Here is a 23,179-nt window from a genome sequence, read left to right as displayed (position 1 = left end):
GTCTTGTCTTCCTTTGTAAATGTGGAACTCCACATCTCTCTGTGCCTTGGATGGGGTGGACTTGTATAATTTTCAGACACTATCATAGAAACCTGTACTGAGCATGAACAGCAGTTGCCACCTGCCCTTGACCTCTAGGAACCCTGAACAGCAGGGGTGACCAGAGAACAAGCTTCCCCAGTCTCTTGCCAGCATTCTGGAGAAAAGTCCTAGATGTGTGTGGCTAGGCAGGAAGTGTGGCTGGTGTGGGTTTGAGAAGTTTCCTGTCTCGGGAACTTTCTGTCTCTAACATGTGTGAACAGACAGAGCAAAGTTGGCAGTAGAGGCAGAGTAAAGAGGCAGGAAGATCTCTGTGAGCTCAAGGCCAGCCTGGTCTATGGAGCTAGGTCCACAGAACAAGTTCTAGGACAGTCGGGACTAAGAAACCCTATCTTGAGAAGAAAAGAGGGGAATTTCCTCACAGTTCCAAGATAGCCAGGGCTACACAAAGAATCCCTGTCCTGAGGGGAAAGGGGGGAGGGAGTTTCACTGCCAGTATTTCCTTGGGAACATGCTTCCTGCCTGTCCCTAAGGATGAGAATCCTCTGACTGGTCACTTGGTTTTCCAGGAGATCAAACACCATCCTTGGGATAAGTAAGACTTACATATGCAGGTCATCTCCCCCAGGGTTACCAGAGCTGAATTGGTTGCTCAAGTACACCCAGCTAGAACAGCCAATTGGGGTCTGACCATGTCACCCCAATTGCCTGGAAGTGACGCCCAGCAGCTCAGATGGTGGCAGCCAGATGCAGACCTGAGTGTGTTGTTCTGTCTTCAGAGAGGCCTATTACAGGACATTCTTCCAGTGCAATGTGGCCTGGGGAAAAGGGACTGTGTGCATAAACAAACACAGCATAAAGGTCACCTTGATTTCCTGTTTTAAAATCTGCATTTTCAATGAACTGCATACACTGTGAAACACCCATCCTCCCTCCAAGTATGTCATTAAGGAAACTGTTGCCTTCCATCATCTGGAGTTAATCTGATGGAGTAGTCCTCCTGTCGGGCTATTGAGGGTGTCTACTCTCTTCCGCTCCTAGTCCCCACGGGCCCTTTTGTACATGGTAATTATGTACTTGGGATGAGTTCCTAGGATAAAAATGACTGCAACAGACACCGAAAGAAGACTTCTGGTCCACACTGCTGACTTGCTTTCAAGAGGATACCACTAATGCTCAGTTTTGAGGAATGTATGGGCATCTGATCCTAGTGGATCAGGCTTCCCTAGGTTGATGTACGAGAGGTCATCGTATGTAAGGGGTTGTGTGAGAGGGGTCATGTGAGAGGGGTCTTGGGCTCACTGCTTCCTTGCCTGCTCCCTGCTTAGCTGAGCCCAGGATGTCCATGCTCTGAAGATGACCCCAAACTCCAGCCTTCTTGGTTTACTGGAAACCCTGAGAACTCATTAATGTGAGCGGTTCTGGGAATGAGGCACTGGATCAGCTCCATTTCCCAAGTAAGATCCCTGGTTCTCTTGCAGCTTTTGGATTCTGTGACTTATGAATGGCTTGTTTTCCCCTCCTTTGGATTTCCATGTCAAAGCCTGGGAAGGCAGGATGGCGTCTGGTCTCCAGTTCAGCTCACAAATGAGCCCAATCTTTTTTTTCCCTTTGTGTTTTTCTTCTGTCTCTTCTTCATTCTTTCCAGACCCTTTCCCCTCCATTAAAATATGGGGTGTCCTTATATAGCCCAGGATGACCTCAAACTCACAGCAATCCTCCTACCTAAACACCCCAAAGTGCTTTGATTCCAGGTATGCACTGTCATAGTTCAATCGTTTTTATCAAATTAATACTGTCACTGCTGCCCATTGCTTCCCAGGGACCAAAGGGACAGTGCTGCGTAGAGGAGGAGGTCACATCCCCGGCACCTCTTGGCCTTCACTTGTCCTGTGTACTGGGGTTTCTCAAGAAAGGTAGTGTGACCTTTAGGGAAGGGGACACAGTGACAACATCTTCTCTACATGCTACTCGGCCACATAGATCTGGCTCACAGTAGGTATTCTTGCTAGTCTTGAACTTATGATTATTTCCAAGTATTAAAAGCAGAGGCTGGGCTGGAGAGATGGCCCAGTGGTTAAGAGCACTGACTGCTCTTCCAGAGGCCCTAAGCTCAGTTCTCAGCAACCACATGGTGACTCACAAGCTTCTGTAATAGGATCTAATGCTCTCTTCTGGTGTGTCTGAGGACACCAACTGTATATATATATACATATGTGTGTGTATGTTTGTGTGTGTATATATATATGTATAGATATATAATCTTAAAAACAAAACAAAGAAAGGCAAAAAAATCAGGGAATATGCAGTAGAGTCTAAGGGTATCAGAATCTTTGGGAACCCCTGAGCAAACACAGGGGACCTTTGACTGAGTATCATCTGGTCAGAGACCCTGAGTTACACTCCAATCAGCAAAAGACAGATCTCTCGTAGTAGCTTGATTTTCTCCCAGTCTTTACGTCCCTGTATAGATTATTTGTACCCAAATTTTAGAACACTTCCCAAGTTTAAGAATACTCTTTTAATCACAAACTATGCATCCACAAACCCATCTCTGCAGTCTTCCTCGGAGGTCAGAATGCCCACAGTGGTGATGAAGTGTAGTAGAGACCTGGCACTTAGAACTGTTTCAGAGGTAAACAGAAGCAGGTCCCTGCTCCCCTGCTGGAAGCCTCTGGCTAGGGCATGTTCAGCTTAATGCAGAGTCACTCTTAAGTCCTGTACTAGGCTACAGCAGGATGTAACGTGGGGGCATATCCCTGATGCTCTTGCTGGGCCAGGCCCATGGTTCCCCAATCTTCCAAAACCTGGGATACCTACACGATGCCCTCGGTGCGCTTGCTCCTCCAGACCACCAGGGCAGTCATGAGCAGCGTGACCGTAATGGGGAGCGCTATGAAAGGGCAGAGGATGCTGTTGGGAGGGTCCCGCAGGGCCCTGCCAGAGACGGGGCACTTGCTGAAGTAACGATGGTGGACATCGATGAAGAATTTGTCCACTTCCGGGTTGGGCCAGTAACAGCCAATCTTGTCTGCCACGTGCTTGGTGCAGTAAGTGAGCTCCCCATACGTCCTGTGGACACAAAGAGAAGCTGTCAGGAGACTCAGCCCTGTCTAGCCAGAGGCAAAGCTGCCCTTTCCCTCCTCCCAGAAGCTCAGGAGCTCTGGCACCTAGACAGCTCGTACCAGTCTCAGAAATCCAGCTGAAGGTAAGGTGCCTGGTGCCTACTATAGCCTTAGGCCATAAGATTGGGACCAAGCTGAGAAGCCCCGTGGTCATTCATGCTCCTGTTATCAGCCTACCTAAGGTCCCTGCTGAGCTGGTCACCTTCATGACTCAATGACAGCGGGCCATCAGTGGGGAAGCCGATGTTGTGGGCCAGGATCTGAGGGAGACCTCTTGCTTAGTCAAAGTCCTCAGAGTTCTTTCATATTGATTGATTGATTGGTTGGTTTCGTGATTATGTGAGAGACAGCATGTGTATGTGGATGCCAGAGAATGACTTGCAAGAATTGGTTCTCTTCCTGTGATGTGGGTTTTGGGGGATTGAAGTCTGGGTCTACCCTCTTGAACCATCTCACCAGCTCTAAGTCTCATAACTTCTCTAGAGACAGTCCCCAAAGGAGCAGTGGAATTCATGGCTCCCAGTATGGCTTGGCATGCAGCTGATAGTCATGGATCATCCATAAGTTCGTGAGACTCCTCATTTGTAACTGTGAATAACACTTTATGTGTGTGTGTTATTTTCAGTGGCTGTGTGGGACATTGTTTGTGTGTTAGTGAATGAGTACATATGACTCTGATCTAGTTTTGGTAGGTGCCATTATGGTTGGTAGCTGTATGTGGTGTGTGTGTGTGTATGAACTTGACACAGGCTAGAGTTATCTGGGAACCTCAATTGAGGAAATGCCTTCATCCAGATTCCCTAAGGGTAAGTCTGTAGGGCATCTTCTTGATTGATGGCTGATGTGGGTGGGCTCAGCCCACAGTGGGTGCAGAGTGATGCCAGCCCTGGACATGTGGTCCTCACTTGTATAAGGAAGCAAGCTGAGCAAGGCATGGAGGGACACCAGTAAGCAGCGTTCCTCCATGGTCTGTTCTTCAGTTCCTGCCTCGAATGCCCACTCTGACTTCTCTCAGTAATGGCGTGTGTGTGACCTGAGGGTTGTAAGCCAAAAGAAACCCCTTCTTCTCCCAATTGCTTATGGTCATGGTGTTTTTATCACCACACTAGAAACCCTAACTAAGATTGGCACTGTCGTTCAAGCCCAAGTGCCACCATCTTCAAGAGATCAGCTGTGCCCAGATTTCCCTTCATCAAGCTGCCTGCTGACTGCAGACTTTCCCTCCTAGAAGAGGATGGTCAACAGACCCTTATCTGTCTATCCAGACCCTTCTTTTTTAAAAAAGTTTTCTTTTAATTTTTTATTTTATTTTATGTACACTGTAGCTCTCTTCAGACACACCATACCCCATTACAGATGGTTGTGACCCACCATGTGGTAGCTGGGAATTGAACTCAGGACTTCTGGAAGAGCAGTCGGTGCTCTTAACCACTGAGCCATCTCTCCAGCCCCTATCCAGCCACTTCTTTCAGCTACCTGTATGCATTTTCTCCCTGATGGCCCATGGCCTTGGGGTCTTGCAGATGTGTGATATTAGATAGGCTGGGGACGACAAGGGCAGAAGAGACCGTCATTCCTAACACAGGAGCAGAAAAGAGACTGGGGTGAATTGGAGCTGAGGAGGCGGCTCAGTAGGTAAACCCCTGCTGTGTAGGCATGAGGACCTGAGCTAAGATCCCCATGCAAAAGCAGGGTACATCAGTGTGTGCTTACAGTCCGGCACTGTGGGTGTGAGGGACAGGGGAGACAGGCAGATCAGGCCCCGGAGGCCACGCCAACCTCTGTGGCTGAAACTGCAATCTCCAGCTTCAGTGAGAGATCACTATCAATTTAATGACAGTCTTGATGGGCACCTGCTCCATCCTGTCAGTCACCACACCTTGCACTATGGAACAGAAGCAGAGGGAGCTCACTTACCCAAGAGAACCAATGGAGTTGGATCTTATTGAGAAACCCAGAGTGCTAGCTTGTGGCCCATTGTGACTTCTAAACTCCCACCAAGTAAGAGTTGGGCTCAGAAGTGGAGAATGAGAGAGGAAAACACATAATATTGACATCTGACCTCCACATGTGCATACACGGGTAAATGTACCTGTACCCACATGTGTACACGTGCATATACCAAACACACACACACACACAACACACACACACACACACACACACACACACAACACACACACACACACACACACACACACACCACAAAGAGACAGAGACAGAGAGAACATAAAGATGGCCCATTGCTCTTTCCAGTTAGGGTGGGCAAGTGCAAGCATTTGGTTCGCACTGAACAACCATAAAACCTCACATTTGCTGGGTCCACCAGAGTTGGGCTACAGAGCCCCAGGTCACCCGAATTTCATGAGTGAGCACAGAACTGTAACCAAGTAGAGGGAGAGAAGACTTACTCAGAGAAAGTAGGGGACCAGCTGCAGGTAGCATCTGACAGCACCCGGGTTTGAACCTGTGTGGCATTGCTGGGGTCTGAAACTCTGGCAGGGCTGCAGACTCGCTAGTTTCCCATGAGAAAGGTTCCTGGATGCTAGTGAGAAGGATGGAGAGGGGTGGGGACTGGCACAGGACACCACACATTTCCCAAGTCCTCTTGGAGCAGCAGCAGCCATTGCCCTCCTGTTATGGGCATAAAAACCCTGTGCCATGCCCAGTGGAGGTGTCTCTAATATGGGGTGGTCAGGAAACTAAAGGCCAGTCACCCTGCTCTTCCTCCATCTCTTGGCTTCACACATGAGGCTGAGAACCACAACTGGAGATGACGTGGCTGAGGGCACAGGCTCATTTAAACTGAGGCTAGATGGTGGCAGAGATCTCTCCCCTTCCTAGTGGCTCTGGCAGCCATCAATCTGTGTTACAGACAGCTGGGGACTTCCCATGGTGACACAGGCAGCGAGGTGTTATGTAGCAATTTCCTCTAAAGCTAGAAGCTTATTGAGACACAGAAAGTTCAGGGCTGGAGAGACGGCTCAGCAGTGACAGCTCAGTGGTTAAGAGCACTTGTTGGGGGCTGGAGAGATGGCTCAGCGGTTAAGAGCACTGACTGCTCTTCCAGAGGTCCTGAGTTCAATAACCAGCAACCACACGGTGGCTCACAACCATCTGTAATGGGATCTGATGCCCTCTTCTGGTGTGTCTGAAGGCAGCTACAGTGTATTTATATACATAAGACAAATAAATAAATCTTAAAATAACAAAGAGCCCTTCATATCTCAGTGTCCATGAGGTGGTTCACAACCGTTCATAACTGTGGTTCCAGAGGATCTGAAACCCTTTTCTGACCTCCATGGGCACTACATGTATATGGTACATCAACATACATGAAGGCAAAGTACTCTTACACATAAAATAAGTAAATATAAAACAAAAAAGTTTGCAAAAAAGGAGGCAGGTAGATCTCTGTGAGTTCAAGGCCAGCTTGATCTTCAAAAGCAAGTTTGAGGCCAGCCAGGGCTGCCAACACAGTGAGATTCTTTCTCAATAGATACAGATTACATTATGGAGATGAGGGGGGGGGAGAGGGAGAGAGAAATGGGGGGGAAGGAAGGGGGAGAGAGAGTTCTAAACACAGGCTAGTTAGGATGCAGGAAGTCCCTGAAACTGACCAGACACACTAGGTCCCTCCCACTGTACTCTAGGTTACATAAGTTATAAAGCCTGCTGAGGAGACTCAGCCCAGGATCAGATCAGCCAAACTGTCTAGAAGTCCCTCTCTGACCTGTCAAGCTGCTTCTGGTCAAGCTGCTTCTGAGTCATGCCTTGAGTTTTCAGGGTTGCAGCCTTCATTAGTCAGCATGACTCTTTGTGGGCTTTTGGTTATGCAGCTGCCTCTGACACATCTATGCTCTTAAACTTACCCTTCACCTGGACTCCTGCATGTAACTCCAATAAACTTCTTTTCCTCCACCAAATCGGAGTTTGTAGATAGCCGTACTTTGGCCTGTCCTTGTTTTTCTATCTGGGGTGAGCTGATGTTTCTGTAGCATCTCCACAGGAATCACAGGACAATAGGGGACAGTTGGAGGCTGAAGGAACTGTTTTTCTGGGCCTATTCCCTGAACACAGAAAGCCTGTGGGACACGGACCACAACAACTGAAAATCTTTAACCCAGATCAACTCTTGACAGATTGACTGGAACCCCGGCTAGCCAGCTGCTGGAGGAGCCTGCCTGCTTCTATATGCAGAATCTTCCTACTCGGCCTCTGCCACGCATGAACGCTCATCAGTGAGTTGAAAACAGTGAACCTCTGCCTGACAACAGCAAGAACAAAAAGAAAGGTGACCTGGACTGTGACGATCAGACAGTGCTATTTAGAGCACAAACTAAGCTCTGGGAGGTGGGGCCTTGTGGAATCGTCTCAGGTCAGGGATAAGGGTGGTCTCATGAGAGTCTGAGAACATTCCTTCAGCCTCTCTGGCGTTCTCTCTGGTGATAGCAGCACTTGCTTCTGAACATACCCTACCGCTGCTGTGTGCCACCAGTCCCTTGTCACAACCTCCGAAATGATAGGGTAACTAGCCCACCTTAGGGCTTCATCATGGTGAGGCAAGATGTGGGCTTTTCAATGATGACAATGGTCTACCAAGAAAGGAGATTACATAGCAACAGGGGGCTTCATCAGGGCTGGAAGCCTAGAGTCAAAAGGGTCTGGGTGTGGTGCACGGACTTGTGGGCCCAGCACTTGCAAAGCAAAGGAAGCAGAATTGAGAGTCCCAATTCAGCTTAGAATAATACATAGGGAGAGCCTGCCTTAAAATGGAGCAGGGGGAGAAACAGGAGGAGAAAAGAAGGAGGGAGAGGAGTGGGAGGAGGAAGAGGAGGAGGAGGAAGTCAAGAAAGATTACTGGGATTAGAAAGCATCAAAGGTTGTACTTTTGAACCCTGGCTGCTTCCTCAGAGGACTGGGATTCAATTCCCATCACACACACACACACACACACACACACACACACACACACACACACACACACACACATGGTGGTTCGGCGCACCAGGCGAAGCAGTCTTAGAAAACGAAATGAACAAACCTCATTGTTAATTAAAAGGCCCCTGTTGCTGCACTGCATGGCAGGTGGAGGGGTCAGTGGGATGAAGGACAAGTTAGGACTTACATAAACTGAAAGACAGAGGAAACAAAGGGAAGACATTGCAGAGGGGTCCGAGAGCTGTGGGAGCATTGTACCACCACGTGCGATAAACTCCTACTTGTCCATCAGTCCCAGAAGCAGGACTGAGATGCAGCAGAAGAGATATTTGAAAAGACAATGGCCCGAGACTTGTCCCAAATTAATGAAAGACATTAAACAATAATATAAAAAAACCCCTCAAGGTCAGAGAACCTCAAGAAGGGTTAAAAACAAAGTAGCAGCAATCAACGAACACACAGAGACCATCAAATATCAAAGCCTGAATGAGTGTCTCAGTCATAAAATCATGAAGATGGCTAAGCCTATGGGAACTAATGTTGACTTCTCTCCAAGGCTAGGCAAGCCAGAGACCATGGGGCCAGGGAAGTCACACGCTGCTGGTGGTCCAGAAGCCAACACTCAACGTCCTTCAAATATGGGAATAAAATAAGGGCTTCTTCATTTTCTTTTCTTTTTTTAAAAAAAGACTTATTTATTTTAGTTATATGAGTACACTGTTGCTGTCTTCAGACACACCAGAAGAGGGCATCAGATCCCATCACAGATGGCTGTGAGCCACCATGTGGTTGCTGGGATTGAACTCAGGACCTCTAGAAGAGTAGTCAGTGCTCTTAACCACTGAACCATTTCTCCAGCCCTCATCATTTTTGTTTTAAACAACAAAAGCAGCTTAGAGAGTCAGCAGGCCTGAACTTTAAGGAAGTTTAAAGAAAGTTCTTCAATCAAAAGATAGACAAAAGAGACAAAAGGAGGACTACAGTGAGAAGCCCCAAAACAGTGGCAAAGAAATTAAAACTATCTTTTCTTACTTTAATCTAGAAAGTTTATCAATGGAGCAAAGGCCATATATCAGCTCTGAGGAGACCCTTAGGGCATCTAAGAGGTTCTTTTGTCAAAAGTGGAGGCTGTCCAAATCCAGGCATTCCCCACCCAGTGTATGATGTAGCCTCTAAATTGCTAGGCCAGTATGTGGCAGGCCTCCCTAAGCCCCGCTGCCTCTGTGTCAGGCACCCCGTCCAGAGCATCTCCCAGCCCACATCAGTGGCAATGCAGATGAGACAGGAAGGGAGAAGGTGACCCAACCCCACCCACTGGCACAGGGTGCATGGTCTTTCTGAGTAAGCAAAAGACCCATGGTTCAGTTAGAAAATACATGTGGGAAAAATCTGCAAGAAGCTGGGACAGCCTGAATCTCATCATGGAAGACTCCAACACAGCAAGTATTAAATGGCTTCTCTGAAATCAAAGGCTACATTTGGAGCTGACACTGGTGAACTGAGAACCAGTGATGTAGACTGTCCTTCCCTACCCAAACCCAGAGATGGTTTTGGCGACGGAGCACCCAGAACAATGTCTTCTGTAGCCTGGGGATGTCTCTATCCTTCTCTTTCTCAGCTAACCAAAACAGTTGGGAGTTCCTGATCCCGGAAGCCAGGTCACCACAGCCCACACTCAAAGGCTGTCTGGGGCTGAGTGTGTGGCCTGCTATTCTGGGACCAGGACTCTCTCTCTTTGATACATTAGCCTTCTAGATTGAAGCCACCTATGCCTAAAAATATCTGTAGTACAGGGATGGCTGCCCATTGGATCCTGTTTGTTTATGCAGAAGTGACAGCTGAGGTTTTCAGTAACAACTGCACCTCTTCTGTCAGTGGATGAGATAAAGGATTCCCCTGGAAGGGTGGGTGCGCTTTGCTGAAAGAACACAGAAATAGCCCGAGGACTCAAAAGACTTAGGAAGCGTGCTCTGGCTCTAACTCCCCAATTTTCAGTTCTCGTGTATCTGAGTAATTATCCTTTTTTGGCTAGGACTATTCTGGGCCCCTAAGCAAACTTTGCTTGGAATGTCCCTGAACACTTCAGTGGGAGTTTTCCAAACGTCTGTATCTCGAGTCATAGCTCTGGGCTCCTCAGTTCGTGGCTGCTGACTTCCTGCCCACTGATGCACTTGGTGAGGCTGCTCCTCTGGGGATTCCTTGAGGCTGCAATTGTTCCCCCTTCTGGCCCTGACCTCCCCTAACATTGAGTGTCTGCGCCTGTGTCCTAGCACCCATCACCTGGGTTTGAGTCCTAGCTTCCCCTCTTCCCTCAAGCAAGCCTAAGGACTTGATCTCACATGATAATGTGCTGGTAACCTCACCTTAAATGAGGATCAGCCCCGTCCCCAAGTGACTGGATGGATCTAATTAAGTGAAATCAAGGGGGAACCTCAAAGCCACAAGTTTTCTTCTTGCCTCTTCTCTGAGAACCACTATTGTAAGGCTCACTGTACGTGCTTGTGTCCTATAAACTACTGTCAAATCTGAATAACAAGGGGCATCTACTTCCTCAGAAACTCCAAGGAGAAACCCTTGGGACTTGGTTTACTGTCTTGGCACTAGCCTGTGTCTGCCATCCCCAGGAGAGTCACAGCTTGGAAGCTCTAAGAGCTTCTAACACTGTTGGGGCAGGATGCTATCTCTGCTGTCCCACCCCCAGCTGACCCACTTGGGGCTAGCCTCAAGTGCTTGGCAAGATGCCATCTGACACGAGTTGATGGAGAGGGTGTGGGAGCCTGCAAACATGCAGACAGAGGTCCATGGCTGGCCGGCTACGTATTTCTTCTGCAAATAGAAATGATTGATGACTGCATCAGAAGTTCTCTTAGGCAGAAATTTACGCAAAAACAAAGGAAGCCAGGTATGGAGGGATGCCTGTAATCCCAGCCCTCAAGAGGCCAAGGAAGGAGGATCACAAGTTCAAAGCCATACTGTACTACATAGGAACAGGCTTTAAAAAAAAAAAGTCAGGAAACACGGGTTTCATTCCCAGTATTGCAGAAACTGATCTTTGTGGTCCATGCTTGTAATCCCAGCACTTGGGAAGTACAGGCAGGATGGTGAGGAGTTCAAAGTCAGCCTTGACTCCATACTGAGTTTGAGGCCAGTGTGGGCTTCCTGAGACTCTATGTCAAAACAAAATAAAATGTATGAAATGTGGAGAAAGGCAGTAAGAGGAGGTGCACACTGGGGTCAAGATCAGGAAAGGTAGAAACCAGCACACGGTAAAGGCACTTGGAGGGCCTCCTCTAAGAAGACAACTTCCAGAAAGAATTCTAGGATGCGGGCAGGCAGATCTTCCCATGAAGATGCTGAACAAAGAGAGTGGATTGGTCTCCGGGGCAGCCGAAAGCCTGCAGTTCCCGGTGTGTCCCCGTGGGGGAGCCATCCTTCAGGGGCTCTTTCGAATGCAGAGAGAGTCTCTGTGTTTCTCCGCACTTAGTGTGTGTTATTTTTATGGCTGCACGGAAGTTTATTTTAGAAAGAAAACTGCAGCAAAGGCCACTACATTTCTAATCAGCGGCTCATTTTTGGGACAGCAGAAAGTGGGCGGTGGCATATCACAGGGGACAGCCTCCTTCCTGCTTCCTGGATGTCTCTGTAGCCTCCTGGGCACTGTAGGGACTAGGGTTGTCTGGAATGGGGGCAGGGAAGGCCCTGTAAGTGGGGGGAGGAGAGTTATGACCCTCACTCACAACTGGGCTCTGGTTCTCTTTGGAAATCTCAGCCCCCCACCCCCGCCTCTAGCAAAGCCTGATGCTAGTTACCCTGTCAGAACAGTCACCATAAAAGCAGAGGGCCAGGAAGGCAGGAGGGCAGGAGGCAGCTGCAGCGCAATGCAGTGTGGGACACAGGCAGAGGGGCATTTATAGCACTGTGGTTCAGAAATGTGTGTGTGTGTGTGTGTGTGTGTGTGTGTGTGTGTGTTGGGGACTGGGGGTCTGATAGATATACACATCTTCCCAACTTCTTAGGGGAGAGGGCCTTATCATGCCGCCAAAGTTTAGCCTCACCGTAGTACAAAATGAATGCAAAATATTAAGAACCAAGGATCTTGTCAAAAGTTCCCAGATCCATATTAGGCAGCAGAGAGGAAAGCCAACAAATTCCCAAAGTAAAAGTCACTATTCCTTGGCTACAATATTGAAAACTAAAATGCTGGGGGGTGGGGAAGGATACTTTTAAAGAATGCACTCTACAGAAAACGAAAGGTGACAAGCAGTTCAAGGGTCACCAAGAGTTAAAATAATTGGAGGCAGTCATGGAAATACAGCCGTACTGCATATACGAGCTAATGAAATCATCTCCAAAATGACTTCTGAGAAAAATGTAGAGTTGTAAATTACTATTCTTATAATATAATACAAACAGTAAGCAAGAGTCAGGAGCGGTAACACAGGGCCCTGCAATCCTAGGACTCGGAAGGCTAAGGCAGAAGGATTCCTAGGAGTTGGAGGCCAACCTGGGCTACCCAGTGAGTTCAAGGCTGTGTGGACGAAGTAGGGAGACCTTATATAAAAGAAAATTCCCAAGTATCCAAATCAAGACTTTAAAAAGGGCCGGTGAGTTGGCTCAGTGAGGAAGGACTCTGGCTCCGAAAGCCTGGCGACCTGCGTTCAGCTCCCAGGGGAAAGGTGGGAGGGGAGAACAGCACCAGGAGCTCCACATGCATGCAACAGCACGTGGGCACTTGCAGTCCTTTACCCCAGCAACCCTGCACCTGTGGGAGGGGTGTGTGCATTTAAATCCATAAAAAATAAATAAAAGGAACTTACTGATGCATTAAATACAATAACATGGATAAGAAAATTCAAAGGCATTCTCTCCCCCTTCTTTCTCTTGCTCACTCTCTCTCTCTGTTCCCGCACGTCCTCAGCTTCTTTCTGTCCTTTCTGTTCTCTTCTGTCCCTTCCTTCTCTGCCCTCATGGCCCTGTTCCCTTCTGTCTGCCTCTACCCTTTTTCCAGGTCCTAATTCCTTTCCCTCCCCCCAGATGAAGTGGTTCTTGACTTTAGTCCTGCCACCTGGAGGCCACCCTGTTCTACACAGTTCCAGGGGAGCCAGGGCTACACAGAGAAACCCTGTCTGGCAGAGGGGTAGCAGGAAGGCATGATTCTGAAGAGCCTAATTTAGAGAGAGGAGAGGAGAGGAGGGAATGTTGGGATTCTGTAAACCCCACCCCTCAGTTACCTAGCAACAGCCAGGTATACCCCATCCCTCAATTACCCAGCAGTGGTCAGGTATGCTCCGCCCCAGTGACCTGACACTATAAAAGGGGCTGCTTGACCCCTCCTCTCTCTCTTGGCCTCTCTTGCTCTTGTGCTGTTGCAGCCTTGCTCTCCCACTCCTACCCCTCCACTTCCCCTTCCCTTCCCCCTCTCTCCCACGTGCTCATGGCTGGCCTCTACTCCTCTACTCCCCCCCCCCTTGCCTCTACCACCCTCTTAACTCTCCTCATCCTTCCATGACCTGAATAAACTCTATTCTGTACTATACCATTGTGTGGCTGGTCCCTCAGGGAAGGGATTCCCAACATGGACCCCCCAGAGGCATCTCCCTTGCCCCCAGGCTTCGCCGCACCTCCATGGGCCATATGCCCCCCACTCTCTTCATCCTTCCCCTAACAGAGGAGAGAAGAGGAGAAAACCTCAACTATAAAAGCAGTAAGTGAATAAGAATAGCATCAAGTTAACATGCAAATAATAGTGTGCTGTTCATAGGGCTGCAGACTTCTAATCCCAGCGTCCAGATACAGGGCAAGTATATCTCTCTGCAAGTGTGAGGCTAGTCTGTCTTCATTATGAGACCTTGCCTCAAAAAACAAAAGACAGGAAAAGAAGGAAGGTAGGTAGGAAGGAGAGGCACAGAAGGCCTCCGTAAAACCCCACAAGCTTCATCTAGCAGTACAGAACACATTCAAGTTTGTCACCATAAAACCATACTTCAGCCTGTCAAGAGAGAAAATATCATTTGATGTTGAAAAGCTCTTGATAAAACATCTCCTCATCTTTTTCTCCTCCTCCTTCTTTTCCCACTCATTATTTTGAGACAGAGTCTTATTATATAGTCCAGGCTGGCATCAAACTCACGATCCTCCTGTCTGGGCATGCACATCATCCTAGCACACACTTATTTCTGAGATCTCCTCTCCGCACGAAGAGGCCCTTTCCCTCAGCAAGCACCTGCTTCCTTGTGTCTGAAACCATCCCACTAGTCAGGAAGGGGCCTTCCGAGGGCCCGGCTGCTTTCTGGACAGTGGTTACTGCCTTTGTTGGTGGAGCTCAAGATCCCCAGAATAGATGGCAGGGACTTCCTGCCATGGATGTACAGAGGCTGCTCCCCCGACTGCAGAGTCTAGCTCAGTACAGCACGGTCAGGCATTGAATGGATAACAAGGGCAGCCAGTCTGCACAGAATGTCTCCACTACAGTGCAGGAGAACACAGCCCACCCAGCTGTGGTGGGTGTTCAGACCAGCCGGGGAGATGCCCAGTGCTGTAGGAGGCAGCAGATAACAGGGCCACTCTTCCCTAGATCTGGGCAGAGAGGTATGAGGGAGTCTTGGTGACTAAAGTACTTCAACACTTTTCTAGGCTAGGGAAGCACTGGTGGGACCTGAGACAGCTGTGTCTTTCTGAGAGTCACATGGAGTGGCTGGTCCTCTGGGATGTGAGAACAGGACACTCCACCAGTGATCCCTGTCCGTGTTGTGCCACTCAGAGGGGAGCTGAGTGTTAAGAGTCTCTGCCAGCCCGTGAGTTCCACCAACCATGTGGCTGGCAAATGAGTATTTTAAGATGGCATTGCTCAGAGCTGTATGAAAAAGACTTCTGGCCCTGGAGCAAAGCCATTTCCCAGGCAGTACAAGGGTGTTGTTCAAGACAAAACAGCATGGGCAAGGTTGCCGAAACCCTGGGGTCAGCAACCAGTAACAGCACCACAGGCCTAGTGTAGAAGCCCTGCACTAGTGACTTCCTTCACTCGTGCGTGCACACGACACTTGCTGACCACCGCTGGGCACCTCTTCTCTCTCAAAACCGAAAACAGGAACAAAGATGGGAGAAGGAACTCTGGGAGGGTTCCAGTGGCAAGAAGACTCCCTGCTGTATCACAGATGCCCCACCCAAAGCATGCAACCACTCAAGAGGCCCAGAGAACTATAAAAAAAAGGCATCTGAGAGTCCAGTGCCCACCAGAGGGCGCTACTCGCTATGGTCTTCAGGCCTCGGCAGAGGAGCCCTGGGGAAGCCTGGGTTCTGCATCGGTGAGTCCCCGACTTACCAACCTATTGGAAATGCAGCCCACACTCTGCACAGTCAGCACTGGGACGCTTGTCTTTGATCCCAGGAGAAAAAAGATCTGAGGGTGGGGGTGGAGGCAAAGGGACATCAGGAATGTGTTTTTCAGAGGGGCAGTTTGACACATCTGCGAGCCACATTGTTTGGAGAAGGCTGTCCCTCTTCTTCACAGGGCTTGCTCGGTAAACAGAGTTTGCTGTTATTCACCGCGACAAGTGATGTCATCTGCGTGACTGCCGTCATCATCTGGGATAATGTCCCGAAGCTAAGTGGGAGTACCACTGAGCAGAGCCCACGAGAGCCTCCACTGTCCCCAAGAGAGGAAGCGCCCAGCCAAGGGGACTGCTACAACCCAGAGAGCCTGCATTTTGTACTTACCATTTCTGGGGATGGAGACATAGCTTATAGGAGGGGACGGTATAGTGTTGCACTGCCCCGTACTCTAGCCTAAACCCAGGCCCTCTGGCTAAAGGGCGGCCACAGCTTAAATATTTGCTCCTAACCTCAGCCTCGATGGCCTCTCGGGCTGCCACAGCCTGGAGGAAGCAGGCTCCAAGGCAATGAGGATGTGGAACAAGGTAGATGCCAGGATCCAGGAGGGCTCCTGAGGCCTGGGCAGGTCAGGCCAAGTCCCTACTGCTTGGGATCCATGGACAACTCATGTTAACTAAAGGCATATGAAATGAGGCTTTAGGTTCCTGTCTCTTATGACTGGCTTATTTGCTTGCCTTTCAGAGGGCAGGAAACCATGGTACTCTGTTCTCACAGTGGGCTCACTCCTCGCCTAGCCTTGTGACAGTAGGTATATGTGTTTCCGCTACAGACCGGGGTTCCTGATGAGACGTGGAGAGAGATCCTAAAGGGCAGATGCAGAGCTCCTTTTTCTCTTCCACCCATGAGGCTCCTTCCTCTGTCCCCTGAGAAGCCTCCTCTGTCCTGGCACTGAGTTCCCCTGTCCTCTCTTCTCACCGTTCCCACTCTTCAGGTTCCAGGCCAGAGAGGAGTCTGGGTACCTCTGCCGGGCTGGGAGGAAGAGAAGTTTCTAAATCCATCACTGGCCCCACATGCAGCTGGCTCTGGCACAGATGCAGCCCAGCACTGCCAAGCCCAGCTCCCCATGGAGAGGCCCCACCAGGAGGGTGGGCACAATGCCACTTCTGAGAACAGGCCTGGTCAGGACCCAGCTCCTGGAGCTGACGAAACAGTGTTAACATTCAGCATGCATCCGAGGCAAAGTCACAAACTCCTTTGCCAGCACTGGCATCAGGGTCTGGACAGGGGGTTGTTCTATGCCAGTGAGCCCAGCTCTGGGGGCTGAGGACACAGGGCACAGTGGCTGACTACTGAGGCACAGGGAACATGTGGGTTGAATGTAATCTACCATAGAGCTCCTGGGACCCCCGTCGTGGGGACTCTCTGTCTAGCCGACAGGAGCTGACCTTGAGTCCAGCTGAGTGGGGGTAGAGAACAGGGTCTACACTCAGGCAGGGTATGGCCCAACAGCTCCCACACTCTTGGGGACATGCATGTGTCCAAGTCTAGGATTAGGCATGACAGCCGGGATGCTATATTTGGACACTGCCATCCAGGGTTGCTGTTGTCCTTACAAAGCACGCGATGGTGGCTGGAAGGAGGGGGCTGTCTCCTCCAGTCTCCCCTCCATCCCAGCTTCCAGGCAGCCATCCAAAGCTTGCCTCTCCCTATCCCTTTCTTCCCAAGAAACAAACGGTGATTCTTCCGGCAGCCAGCGGACTTACAGGGCTTATCTTCAGGGCTTCCTGAATGTGTCCTTGAGCAGTCCTCCCTGGTGTAACCCTGCAGGGGACAACCCATCACACCAACTCGATGTGCCACTTATGTCCCTCCTGTCCTAACCCAAGCTCTTTCAGGATTAGAGAAAGGGAACAATCTGGAACATTCTACTCCCGTAGTATCTACTCTCAATGTGACTCTGAGATAGCAAGTTGCTATTCACAAAGCCTCAGCCTTTGCAGCTGTAAATGGGTTTAGGGGGTCACCAGCAGCTTGTACTAGCAACCTCCACTGAAGATCCCTGCTTCCTGGGGATCCCCGTCTCTGGTTTTGTGCTACTGGTCATACAGCCTTCTACCTTTTGCTAACTCACGGGTCACTGAGACACGCCAGCAGGTGAGACCATTTGCATCAGGACTTGGCACTGATTGGCTACCACAGATGTAAGAAGCATCCATTTTCAGGTGTGTAATGCCAGATCATTGTGAAGGACATAAAGAAGGGACTTGTTTGGGCATAAACTCAGCCCGGGAGCTGGGCAACCCCAGTGGGACAGGAGATGCGTCAAGAGTTGTCATCTAATGCGAGAATGGGAGCATTGGGGCAGGGACCTAGCGGTGCTCACTGTCCCTGCAGGACTCCTGACTAGCTGGATGGTGGGACTGTCCTTGACTCCAGCTGAAATCTGGGACAAGAGACAGGGAGGAAGTTATGCCTGAGAGAAAGAGGAAGGGACTTGAAGTTAAAGCCTTCTGAAGAAGGGACAGTCTCTGTGGCTTCTCTGTGGCCTTCAACTTCCTGTCTTGACCTTGCTCCAGGCAGGAGGCTGGTGGCATGGGCTGGATGCTGGTTACGAGTGATGGAGTCCATTCCTACCTGCTGGTGGGTCAGATCCCAAGGAAGAACATGGGCTCCTCTAAGAGGGAAGGGGACCCAGCTCTAGGAGGGCAAAGAAAGACCCTGCTCTGCTTGGTCCTTGGTGGCTAGCACCACTGGTCATGTGCCTGCCACATCCCCAGCAAGTAGCTGCTGAGCTGAGTCAATAATTTCTCTCTAAAGTCCTCTCTCAAATACGTAGACCCTTACCCAATTTGTCAGCAGATACCCACTCCACACAGAGTGATAGCCATTCCACACTGGCACTTTAGCTCCTACAAAGGCATGTTAGCCTGCTAGTCACATGGGCAGCTACTGTCCCCACTGGAAGGGAGAAGCTATCAGCTTCAGAGAATGTGTCTATTATTTAAAACCATCCTGGTTGTAAGCCTGGGTCATAGAATAGCTGCTATGTACCAAAACCTATAAAGCCACAGACTCACCTGACTTGGGGGGTTTACACCCAGGGCCAGCTGAGGCAGGTGCCCATGTTCTTAATCCATAAGTGGCCTCTATACAAGTACCAGGCTCTGCTTATACCTCCTGCCTGGCCATGTCTCCAGGGAGGAGCCTTTTGAAATGCTGCGACCTCTTGGGTCCTGGAGTCATAAAGACCAGGCAGGGCCTCCACTTTGTCAATTCCCCAGGTGGCCAGTCCTGGTTCCCTGTGATAGCAATGGTGGCAATCAGGTCGGCTGAGGGCTATCATCCTTAGACCTAGGAAGCAGCAAAGGTCAGCTCTTGGCACCACGGTGTCAGATGACAGTCATTGCAACATCCAACCAGGAAATGTTTTCTACAAAGTGAAAGGCCAGAAATAAAAACAGGCCATTTGGAAGAATGCAGCCAGAGAGAGGGTGGAGCAGCTAGGAAGTGAAAAAGAGGGTACCTGTGGCCAAAGACTGAGTGGGGCACAGTCCCTGAAAACCAGCAAGCCGTGAAGAAGGTGTTGGATTTACAGAGTCCTCGGTTGACAGTGTGAGGACCAGACCTAGGAGGTGCTACACAGGTTGATGTCACCATAGTTGAAGGGAAGCTACCATCATAAGGATTCACCAACACTTTAAGCTGAAAGTCAGATTTCCAGCCACAAATCCATCAACTGTAATTGCTCTGCCTTCTCAGCTAACATTGACACCAAAGACAATAGAACCCAGTGACAGGAACTTCAGAGAACCCGCAGGCTGGTTACCCTGCCAAGCTGTCATACACAAAGGCAGCAGGAAGCACCTTAGGCAATCTGAATTCTGCGAATGTCTTAAATGTGCAGCTCATTTCCAATAACGAATTGGATTTTAAGAATCCGTACCAAAGGGAATGAGGGTGTTAAAAAAATAATAAGGCACGTGTAAATTAACAACCCATCTGTAAAAGTGAACAAAAGCCAGATCAGAGCCCGGTTTGCCAGGATGAGACGCCAACTTGACGATATAATTGTCCAAGAGAGACACAGTAAAAATAGTCAAACCGAACTGAGAACACAGAGGGAGGGGCGGATTTTAGAACATATAACGGCAGGCAGTGAGGAGTGAGAGGGGAAAGAGAGATGTAAGGAGAGAGGGAGGGAGGGAGAAGGGGGGAGGGAAACCAGAGATTGCTGCTTTCATGGAGAGAGACCCAACTGGTATGGATTGACAAGACAACAAACATGAGCTCACAAATGCACGTGATTCACACATCTGGGTTGCTTGGGTGAAAAGTAGCTTGCCAATATTACAGTGTCACTTAAAAAAGAGAAAACATAGCACATCTCAAAATGGTGTAGAAAAGGGGGAAAAACTCCCAAGAAGACAAATAACAAAATGCCTAAGGGAGAGAAGATTACACCTTCCTCTCCTCATAGACGGACAGGAACAATGGCTCACTGGGTAAAGTGTGTAAGTGACAAAAGCCCTTCAAGAGAAAACGAAGCTTCAGAGTATACCCAGGGAAGGCTGCTGCTATGTGGTGCCATGCTGGAGGCTGCCACAGAGGGCTGCCAAGGTTCCTTCCTGTGTGCCCCGAAGAAAGGCTCACCAACTGATGAGGGAAGAGATTCTGAATTTTGGCCTGACGATGGGTGGGGTAACAGAAGCCTGTAGAACGGATACTAGCTACCAGTTCCACCCACCCAGCTATCCCCCGCGACACACAAGATGCATGTATTCTTCATGCTCGCCACAGAGCCTCGGAAGGCAGCCTGGGAGGAGGTTCATGGAAGCCCAGCGTGAGCACCTGGCTGTTTCAGTCCGCACAGCTTGGATGGCTCAGGAGCTTTCTAGGTCAGGATCCCGAAACAATGTATCCATGGGGAAGTGGTATCCAGTTACATCACTGGATACATCCCACCTGCTTGCCTTCCTCACAGTGGGAACTGTTCCTTGGTGTCCCAAGTCTGAACTTTTAACTTGTGGACACACCATGTGACAGCACCCTGTCCCTGAGGTTTTAAAACAAGGCAGATGGAAATGACAACAGCCCACATGAATGGCCACCATGCCAGGAACTGGGACAACGGGGAGCCAGGAATGATGCAGTGGCTATTGGGCGTAAAGGAATTGCTGTCCATACCCCCTTCAACAACCTCTTGGGGGGCAGAGGAAGGAAATAGGGTTCCCCTTCCTGCCTTCCTATCCCAGGAGCTGGCTTCACAGATCTTTGGCTCTGGGAATCTTTGATGGAACTCACCTTGGGGCAGGTATTCGGAGTTCAGAGAGCTGATCCCGACTGAAATGCTATGGCTGCCTGAAACAACTTCCTGTTATTCTCAAAATGAAGGCAATTCCTTCAGTTTGTGGACTACAGTGAGAGGGGCAGTCACTGACAGGGAAAAGATGGACCTAAGCGGGGCAGACTGTGAGCAGATGACCTCAGCTTGGTACTAGTGTCTTACGTTCTGTGACACACCACCAGCTATTTCTACAGCTCCAACTGGCCGTCACCTTGGAGGCAGGTAAGGGTTTTTCACCACCTTTACTTGCCCAAAGGAAGCACAGCCTTTCAGACAGTATGGCAGTAGGCAAGGAGTAGCCTTGGCCTAGGCAGTGCCTGCTTTAGATCCTGCAACACTTGACCCCCAAGGGTACCCATCCATTGGTCCTACTAGGCCAGAAAGCTCTTCTATGTCGTCACCAATTTCCCACCATTACACATGAAGTCATCAGCCCCATAGCCACCAGGCTCTGCACAAATGTGACCTCAGTCCTCACTTTGGCACATGACAAGTTCCAGGGTGGGTGCCTTCATGGGTACATTCCCATGGTAAATGTAGTAGCCCTATGGTGGCAGGGTAGGGGGGTGCAGGCTTCTGGCAACACAGCTGCCCTGTGGAACATGTGGGGAAAGTATAGCTCATTGTTCTGGGAAGCAGACAAGGAGAACATGTACCCCGAGAAGCTTGAGCCTGCTTGATGCTCAATTGCCATTTTAGAACCTTTGCAAATCTAAGAAGCAGCTTCGCTCTCGGTTCCTGTTGAAATTCAAAACATGGGTAACATAGGTTCCTGCCTCACCTCTCGCCCTGCACACACAAAGGAAGCTGTGTGCTTCTGTCATAGCAGGGCAGCCAGCAGGCCAGAGCAAGACAAACAGGTCACTGCGCCCTGCCTAAACCAATTATTTAAAATGGTCTAGGTATGGCACTTCCTACTCAGATCATAGGATCCTGCGCAGCCTTGCATGGCAGGTCTTAGACATTTGCCCTTTTGTTAGCCAATGGCATAGCCACCTTTACTCCTGGGGTCCCAGGAAGCCCTACCCATCACCCCACAGCTCCTGGGAAAGTCTGCATGGCTCAGACTGGGGTCAGCAAGTCAGAGTTACAGCCCTGGGAAGCAGGTTTGGGTCAGCCTCACAGACTCTGACAAGTCCTTAAAGAACTGGGCCCCTGGAATATAGAACAGGCTATGAGGGGTGGGGGGCAGATAGGGTGGTAGAGAGCCCCTGGAATGCAGGACAGGCTGTGGGGGGTGGGGGGCAGATAGGGTGGTAGAGAGCATGCACATCTGCTAATGGCTTAATGCAGAGAGCAGACGCCTTGTTTGACATGAAGTGAACCAGTGCTCTGGGGTACCACAATTCTGGTGACTGAACCATGGCAGGGGGTGGCCCTATCTAGATTGGCATCTTTCTGTCTTTAACATCTTTCTCCTGCTCAAGATGACATCTCAGAGCATGAAGCTATTGGTCAACTGTGCCGGTTGGCTCTTTTGCCAGGTTGTCACAAACTAGGTCATCTGGGAGGACAGAACCTCAACTGAGAAAATGCCTCCATCCGATCTGCCCCTGGTAAGCCTGGAGGGGGGTGTGGTTCTTGATGAATGATTGATAGGGGCCCAGTTTAATGAGGGTGGTGTCAACCTGGGCAGGAGGACCTGGGAGGCATAAGAAAGCAAACTGAGGAAGTCATGAGAGGACAACCACTCTTCCATGGCTCCTGCTTCAGGTCCTGCTTCCAGGTTCCAGCCTTGGTTGAGTTTCTGCTCTAATTTCCCTAATGATGGACTATAAGCCATAAACAAAATAAACTCTTTCCTCCCTGAGTTGCTTTCGGTTTTGCTCTTTATAATGGCGACAGAAAGCAAAACTGGACACAAACTTAGTATTTCTTGTGAGGTGAGAAGCCAGCCAGCTTCTTTGAAAAATTGAAGACAGGACCATACAGTCCAGCTGTTCTATTTCTCATTTATATAGATATGAGGTTCATTTGTGCTCACGTGGTCTCTGAAGCACTGGTCACAGCAGCTGAGACACAGAGAGAAGCCAACTGTCCATCACTGGATGACTGAGTAAATACAATGTCTCTCCCTCTCCCTCCCTCCCTCCCTCCCTCCCTCCCTCCCTCCCTCCCTCCCTCCCTCCCTCTCTCTCTCTCTCTCTCTCTCTCTCTCTCTCTCTCTCTCTCTCTCTCTCTCTCTCTCATACAAAGAATCTCACACACTGGCCAGCAAGACAGATGAGAATAGGGGCTCATGATCAAGTGATGGGTAGAGGGGACAGAGGGGAATGGGGAAAAGATTGGAGTTAAGTAACTGAGAGGAACAAGGAATGCCAGCCTGAGGCTACACAGTGGGGCACCCGAAGAGAGTAGTAACTACAGCACTGTTTAAAGAGAGGGAGGGATGGTTTTG

The 23,179-nt window shown here is 49.7% G+C and overlaps 1 protein-coding gene across 2 annotated transcripts in view; it reads right to left on the bottom strand.

The window, feature by feature from the left end:
* Positions 1-23,179, bottom strand: part of RAMP1 (receptor activity modifying protein 1) — a 47,739-nt gene continuing 24,560 nt past the window's right edge. For both annotated transcript variants that reach the window (XM_080933296.1, XM_080933297.1), the window contains exon 3: positions 1-3,111. In XM_080933296.1, coding sequence (XP_080789422.1) covers positions 2,856-3,111 — 256 coding nt within the window. In that variant the 3' untranslated portion in view covers positions 1-2,855. The remainder of the gene's footprint in view (positions 3,112-23,179) is intronic.

The sequence above is a fragment of the Micromys minutus genome (genome assembly GCF_963924665.1).
Source record: "Micromys minutus genome assembly, chromosome: 19".
NCBI classification, from domain to species: Eukaryota; Metazoa; Chordata; class Mammalia; order Rodentia; family Muridae; genus Micromys; species Micromys minutus.
Note: the sequence above shows the minus strand (reverse complement) of the source record. Positions and strands in the feature narration are given on the sequence as shown.